At 45.0% G+C, this 8,094-nt stretch overlaps 1 protein-coding gene across 1 annotated transcript; it reads left to right on the top strand.

Moving 5' to 3' along the window:
- The first annotated feature begins 5,713 nt into the window (after positions 1 to 5,713).
- On the top strand, positions 5,714 to 8,094 carry c11orf96.L (chromosome 11 open reading frame 96 L homeolog). The gene has a single exon (XM_018257301.2). The coding sequence runs from the start codon at positions 5,926 to 5,928 to the stop codon at positions 6,292 to 6,294; it is 369 nt and encodes a 122-aa protein (XP_018112790.1). The 5' UTR covers positions 5,714 to 5,925; the 3' UTR covers positions 6,295 to 8,094.

Raw genomic sequence — 8,094 nt, 5'->3', positions numbered from 1 at the left:
TTGGCCCAGTATACAGGCACCACCTGATGAGTAGGATATATTTAGGATATATTTAGTAGGCAGAGGTGATGAGTGAGGAGTTCAGTAATTGCAGCTGTTTATAGATACAGTCTGGTCCCATACCAGGACATTGGCTGGTAATTACAGCCCACACTGTGACCCCAGGAGCGACCCCCGGTGAATCCCACAGAGATATGAGCTAATCGTACAGTAAATTTGGGCAGCAGCTCAGCCTGTCCCGTGCCTACCTCTATGCCCATACCTGCCAGTTGTGGGTCCATTTAATTTGGACCAATGACAGCAGATCCATTGTCCAGTAGAGCAATAGAACCCATAGGAACACAAACAGTATATACAGCCAAGGGGGGAATATACAGCTTTTGACCTAATTTTCTCTCTCCCGTCTCTATGAGTTAATGAAAGGGCCATAGAGAAAGGAGAAAGAAAACCTTATTGTATGTGTGCGTGTGATTTCTGGGGAGAGGTGTGTAGCGAGGGGTGTGGGAAGGCACCAATCACAGCCAGGCTTTCAGTAAATAAATTCCATATAATGGACCCAGCACTGACCATCATGGGATCTCTCTGTACAGACTATGATCAAACTTAGGGACTGTTCCTGCTGAATTGTGCTTAGTACAGGGAATACCTATGCTGCCATAGTTTTATGGGATCTCTCTGTACAGACTATGAGCAAACTTAGGGACTGTTCCTGCTGAATTGTGCTTAGTACAGGGAATACCTATGCTGCCATAGTTTTATGGGATCTCTCTGTACAGACTATGAGCAAACTTAGGGACTGTTCCTGCTGAATTGTGCTTAGTACAGGGAATACCTATGCTGCCATAGTTTTATGGGATCTCTCTGTACAGACTATGAGCAAACTTAGGGACTGTTCCTGCTGAATTGTGCTTAGTACAGGGAATACCTATGCTGCCATAGTTTTATGGGATCTCTCTGTACAGACTATGAGCAAACTTAGGGACTGTTCCTGCTGAATTGTGCTTAGTACAGGGGAATACCTATGCTGCCATAGTTTTATGGGATCTCTCTGTACAGACTATGAGCAAACTTAGGGACTGTTCCTGCTGAATTGTGCTTAGTACAGGGAATACCTATGCTGCCATAGTTTTATGGGATCTCTCTGTACAGACTATGAGCAACTTAGGGACTGTTCCTGCTGAATTGTGCTTAGTACAGGGAATACCTATGCTGCCATAGTTTATGGGATCTCTCTGTACAGACTATGAGCAAACTTAGGGACTGTTCCTGCTGAATTGTGCTTAGTACAGGGGAATACCTATGCTGCCATAGTTTTATGGGATCTCTCTGTACAGACTATGAGCAAACTTAGGGACTGTTCCTGCTGAATTGTGCTTAGTACAGGGAATACCTATGCTGCCATAGTTTTATGGGATCTCTCTGTACAGACTATGAGCAAACTTAGGGACTGTTCCTGCTGAATTGTGCTTAGTACAGGGAATACCTATGCTGCCATAGTTTTATGGGATCTCTCTGTACAGACTATGAGCAAACTTAGGGACTGTTCCTGCTGAATTGTGCTTAGTACAGGGAATACCTATGCTGCCATAGTTTTATGGGATCTCTCTGTACAGACTATGAGCAAATTTAGGGACTGTTCCTGCTGAATTGTGCTTAGTACAGGGGAATACATATGCTGCCATAGTTTTATGGGATCTCTCTGTACAGACTATGAGCAAACTTAGGGGACTGTTCCTGCTGAATTGTGCTTAGTACAGGGAATACCTAGGCTGCCATAGTTTTATGGGATCTCTCTGTACAGACTATGAGCAAAGTTAGGGGGATGTTCCTGCTGAATTGTGCTTAGTACAGGGAATACCTATGCTGCCATAGTTTTATGGGATCTCTCTGTACAGACTATGAGCAAACTTAGGGACTGTTTCCTGCTGAATTGTGCTTAGTACAAGGGAATACCTATGCTGCCATAGTTTTATGGGATCTCTCTGTACAGACTATGAGCAAACTTAGGGACTGTTCCTGCTGAATTGTGCTTAGTACAGGGAATACCTATGCTGCCATAGTTTTATGGGATCTCTCTGTACAGACTATGAGCAAACTTAGGGACTGTTCCTGCTGAATTGTGCTTAGTACAGGGAATACCTATGCTGCCATAGTTTTATGGGATCTCTCTGTACAGACTATGAGCAAACTTAGGGACTGTTCCTGCTGAATTGTGCTTAGTACAGGGGAATACCTATGCTGCCATAGTTTTATGGGATCTCTCTGTACAGACTATGAGCAAACTTAGGGACTGTTCCTGCTGAATTGTGCTTAGTACAGGGAATACCTATGCTGCCATAGTTTTATGGGATCTCTCTGTACAGACTATGAGCAAACTTAGGGACTGTTCCTGCTGAATTGTGCTTAGTACAGGGAATACCTATGCTGCCATAGTTTTATGGGATCTCTCTGTACAGACTATGAGCAAACTTAGGGACTGTTCCTGCTGAATTGTGCTTAGTACAGGGAATACCTATGCTGCCATAGTTTTATGGGATCTCTCTGTACAGACTATGAGCAAACTTAGGGGACTGTTCCTGCTGAATTGTGCTTAGTACAGGGAATACCTATGCTGCCATAGTTTTAATGGGATCTCTCTGTACAGACTATGAGCAAACTTAGGGACTGTTCCTGCTGAATTGTGCTTAGTACAGGGAATACCTATGCTGCCATAGTTTTATGGGATCTCTCTGTACAGACTATGAGCAAACTTAGGGACTGTTCCTGCTGAATTGTGCTTAGTACAGAGGAATACCTATGCTGCCATAGTTTTATGGGATCTCTCTGTACAGACTATGAGCAAAGTTAGGGGGATGTTCCTGCTGAATTGTGCTTAGTATGAAAGAAAACCTTTACTGGGATGCAATCACATTGAACAGCCTGCAGGCAAACACGTGCAATATAACCATGTATTGACAGTCACAGAGATGCCAATATTATATATATTTATATAACTGTTCCCGCCGACATAAGAACACTGAGCTCTTGTGATAAATAGCAGCGAGCAGACTGACATCACTGCTGGAAAAATCCGAGGTGCAGCGAAATGGAAAAAAGTGCCCTTTCAGAACTGCGAGTCGTTAGCTAACGAATGGATGAAAAGAGCTGGCAGCCAATCAAGAGAGTTCATTGGCCTCTGTGCCAGCGCAATGCTGACAGTCACGATGAAAAAGGTTTAATTATTAAATGTTAAATGATAGAAATAAGGACAGCGTCACAAGAACGGCAAATAAATGAGAGCCCTTAGGGGGAATGCAGTTAAAAAGTACAACGTTTGCTACAGGGTCTAGTAACCCATAGCAACCTATAAGCAGGTCAGTTTAAAACAAATGTGATTGGCTGCTATGGCATCCCTTTTTATGAGGTTTCCCCTCTAACCAACATCAGTGCCCGACTGAATAGAAGCAACTCCCAGCAACCATGTTCCAATATCTAGTGAGAACCGTCCCAGAAGAATAGGGGCAGTTATAGCAGCAAAAGGAGGAGCAACTTTATATTAAAGGGGATGTTCACCTTTAAATTGACTGTTAGTATGATGTAGAGAGGGATATTCTGAGACAATTTGCAATTGGTTTTCATTTTTTATTATTTGTAGTTTTTCAGTTATTTAGCTTTTTATTCAGCAGATCTCCAGTTTGTAATTTCAGCAATCTGGTTGCTAGGGTACAAAATCCCCTGGCAACCATGCATTGATTTGAATAAGAGACTGGAATATGAATAGGAGAGGCCTGAATAGAAAGATGAGTAATAACAAGTAGCAATAACAATACATTTGTAGCCTTACAGAGCATTTGTTTTTAGATGGGGTCAGTGACCCCCATTTGAAAGCTGGAAAGAGTCAGAAGAAGGCAAATAATTAAAAAACTATAAATAAAGATGACCAATTGAAAAGCTGCTTAATTAGGCATTCTATAACATACTAAAAGTTAACTTAAAGGTAAATTAAGCCTTTTGGGAATGAGACCCATTGGTTTGCAATCTGAAAGAATTGAATAGGCTAAAATCTAGAAGAAAAATGGGAGACATTCTTGGGCCCGATTTAGGGGTAAACTGGAGGGGACGCTAGGAGTGGACCCTATACTCAGGCCAGGCATTGACTGACACATTAGCCACACTCACATGGTGCAGTCACTTTCTAATTGTAGCCGTTGGGTTCAGTTGGGGATTTCACCTGTTTCCGCAGAGGGGAATGCACAGGAGCTGACTCTCTATTACTCACACACTGACCTCACACGGCTTCACTCCTATTGCACTTGCACCGTCTCTCTGCTGCAGGGGTCAGTTAATTATACACAGACGTAGGTATTTATAAGGTGCCGACATATTCTGCAGCGCTGTACAATAAACGGGTTTAATCACTGAACTTACAGAATGACATAAAACGAACTGGTAACCAATACAAGAGGGGCAGAGGGCCCTGCCCTAAGAGCTTACACTCATTCAGTGAATGCTCCACCCCCAGGTTGCACAGGGTGGGGATATTTTACCCTCCCCCCTAGCCATTTTGTTCTGTGTTCCCTCTTTATTGTGTTCCCCCCGTATTGAGCTCCCTCTGTATTGTACTCCCTCTGTATTGCGCTCCCCCTGTATTGCGCTCTCTCTGTATTGCACTCCCTCTGTATTGCACTCTCTCTGTATTGCACTCTCTCTGTATTAAGTTCCCCCTGTATTGCGCTCCCTCTGTATGGAGTTCCCTCTGTATTGTGATCCCCCTGTATTGCACTCTCTCTGTATTGAGTTCCCCCTGTATTGCGCTCCCTCTGTATTGAGTTCCCCCTGTATTGCGCTCCCTCTGTATTGAGTTCCCCCTGTATTGAGTTCCCTCTGTATTGTGATCCCCCTGTATTGCACTCTCTCTGTATTGCGCTCCCTCTGTATTGTACTCCCTGTGTAGAGTTCTTTCTGTATCGCACTCCCTCTGTATGAATAGGAGAGGCCTGAATTGAGAAATGAGAGAGATTAGCAATAACAATAAATGTGTAGCCTTACAGAGCATTTGTTTTTAGATGGGGTCAGTGACCCCCCCATTGGAAAGCTGGAAAGAGTCAGAAGAAGAAGGAAAATAATTCTAAAACTCTAAAACATTTTAAAAAGTTGCTTCGAATCGGCTACTCTATAGTCTCTCCAACCAAAGTCCTTAACGCGTTTGGATGCTGCAGACTGCACCGTTCCCACGTAGCCCTGCATTGTGCTTCTCAATCCCTTGTAATGAACCAATCAGCGAGTGGATTTTATGACGGGGGCGGGGCAGCCGACCTTCCGCTACTCAGGTGTAAGTAAGTAAACTCAGTAGAAGGGGGACTCCCGGCCCTGGGACTGTTGTTTGGAGTTTAACCTTGAACTACACCTCCCACAATCCCCTGTTAGTATTTCCATGCAGCAGGTAAAATCCAGGTGACTAATTACTAGGGGACAGAGCTGACTCTCAAACACAGGGCCCTTGTATGAGTGATGGTGGGTGCTGGGAGTTGTAGTTAAAGCCGTATACACCGACAACACGTCGTCCCTATTGCCCCATATTTGGCTCTTTGATGATTACGACATACGATTATATATTTGGGTATTTTCATTGGCACTGAAAGGGTTTGGGAAGCGTCAGGCTAGAAACTCCCAGCGTCTCTATGGAGCGTGTGCGGCTGGGAGTGCGGGGGGAGGATATAAAGCAGAGAGGAGGCAGCAGCAGCCGCCCACAGACAGAAGCACATTCACCGCTCAAACACTGAGCTCTGGGGACACATTTGGGGAGAGAGAGGAGGGTCTCACCCTATTGGACGTTGCTAATTCTCCCTGTGCCCCCCTGTTATTCACTGTTGTCCCCCCATAGCCTTATAGGACTCCACCTTGGCAGCAGAGGGAGCCGGATTATTGGGGTGCTACCTGGGCACCATGTCGGCCAATCAGGCGGAGTCGTTGCCCGTCTGCTCCAGTTACCAGGCGGTGATGCCGCACTTCAGTGGGGTGAGCGAGGAATACCCACAGCCCATACAAGGCCGGAGCCTGAAGGGTAAGGGGAAGCTCAGGAGACAGAGGCAGAGCAGGTTCAAGACCCAACCGGTGACCTTCGATGAGATCCAAGAGGTAGAGGAGGAAGGGGTGTCCCCTACAGAAGAGGAGAAAGCCAGAAAGTCCTTCCTACAGTCGCTGGAATCTCTGCGGAGAAGCTCCCACAACAACATGCAGATCCCGAGGGAGAAACTCGGCCGATCCAAACTGAGGCACAGCCTGGACTCCAGCGATTCCGACTCCACACTCTAATCCCAGGCCCCTTCTTAGGACTTTGGGGTCTCCTTCCTCTGGTGGGACCACTTTGGGGTGCAGCAGTTTGGGGGAACTACGCCGCCCTTTAACCATCATGTTCCCGGCTGTTACACTATTGATTTGACTGAAGAGCTTGCCATTATCAGCCCCGGATATTGAGAGTGGGGCAGGACTGGGCAGCAATGACTTGGCAAAGTAATGTTATAGGGGTTGCTCCCCTTTAAATGAACTATTAGTATGATGTAGAGAGGGATATTCTGAGACCATTTGCAACTGGTTTTCATTTTTTATTATTTGTGGTTTTTGAGTTATTTAGTTTTTTATTCAATAAGTTGTTTGTGCAGTTTCAGCTATCTGGTTGCTAGGGTCTAAACAACCCTAGCAACATGCACTGATGTGATTAAGGGAAAAATGAGTAATAAGTGCCAATAACAATTCATCGGTAGCCTTACAGAGCATTTGTTTGTTTTTTAGGTGGGGTCAGCGACCTCTATTTAAAAGCTGGAAAGAATCGGAAGAAGGCAAATCATTCAAAAACTATAAAAAGTAAATAATTTAAGATCAACTGCTCAGAATTAGCTATATTTATAATCTACTAAAAGTTAACTTAAAGGTGAACCATCCCTTTAAACTTGCTGTACTCGTCGGCTAGCAGAGGATTCTGGGAGTGGTAGTTTGAAACAGTGCCATGTCACTAAGTTAAAGGAACGGCACACTTGCTTATTAATAATGGTACAAGTCAGGGATAGAACTCCTTTAGCCCTGTAGTTCTTGTGGGACTACAACTACCAGCATGCCCTGGGCTGTAGTTCTTAAGAGCTGAAGCTTTCCTGCCCCTGTGTTTTCTTACTGGTATTCACACCTTACTGGCTGAGGATTCTGGGTAACAGTCACGCTGCTATATCTCTGCTAGCTATTTGCATTTGTGCAAAGTCTTCTTTGTATTGGGTAAAGTCCAGACTGTAATAATAATAATGAGGGGCCAAACCTGGGAAGGGGGAGCAGTATTCTTTTGGAACTACAACTCCCAGCATCCCACCGTGCACAGATTCCAGTTTAGACCCAACTCAGTAGGTTGAATGTCCTTCTATGAAGCAGCTACTGGTCCTACAGCTCCAAGTGTCTGGCAGAGGATGCTGGGAGTCGTAGTCCTACAGTTCCCAGTGCCTGGCAAAGGATGCTGGGAGTCGTAGTCCTACAGCTCCAAGTGTCTGGCAGAGGATGCTGGGAGTCGTAGTCCTACAGCTCCAAGTGTCTGGCAGAGGATGCTGGGAGTCGTAGTCCTACAAGCTCCAAGTGTCTATAGAGGATGCTGGGAGTTGTAGTCCTACAGCTCCAAGTGTCTGGCAGAGGATGCTGGGAGTCGTAGTCCTACAGCTCCAAGTGCCTGGCAGAGGATGCTGGGAGTCGTAGTCCTACAGCTCCAAGTGTCTGGCAGAGGATGCTGGGAGTCGTAGTGCTTTAAGATCACTATGGAGCATTTGTGTATGATCACGTATAGTCTTTTATACTGAACCAGTCGTTGAGGAGGGGATTGTGGGATTGAATTTAAAGTGACAGGCAATGCCCCTGTTGGAATGTGTTTTATACCCGGGGGGGGCAGCTGTTTCTTAAACTCACGGGGGGGGGCAGGAAGGTTTATTTTTGTAAAATGAGATATAAAAAAAATGTGGCGAAATGGGGGTCATAAATATTTATTTTTGCACTTGCACCACTCTCTGCATTTCCCTCCCAGAAATCGATATATTTGTATAAAGAGGTTACTGTTATTTTAAATAAACACCTTTTTTTTTCTTT

Source organism: Xenopus laevis, chromosome 4L (assembly GCF_017654675.1).
Source record: "Xenopus laevis strain J_2021 chromosome 4L, Xenopus_laevis_v10.1, whole genome shotgun sequence".
In the NCBI taxonomy this organism is placed as follows: Eukaryota; Metazoa; Chordata; class Amphibia; order Anura; family Pipidae; genus Xenopus; species Xenopus laevis.
This window is presented reverse-complemented; position numbering and strand designations above follow the sequence as displayed.

What these genes read in the sequence shown, in the direction of transcription:
- c11orf96.L (XM_018257301.2), top strand. Translation starts at nt 5,926, where the DNA reads ATGTCGGCCAATCAGGCGGAGTCGTTGCCCGTCTGCTCCAGTTACCAG.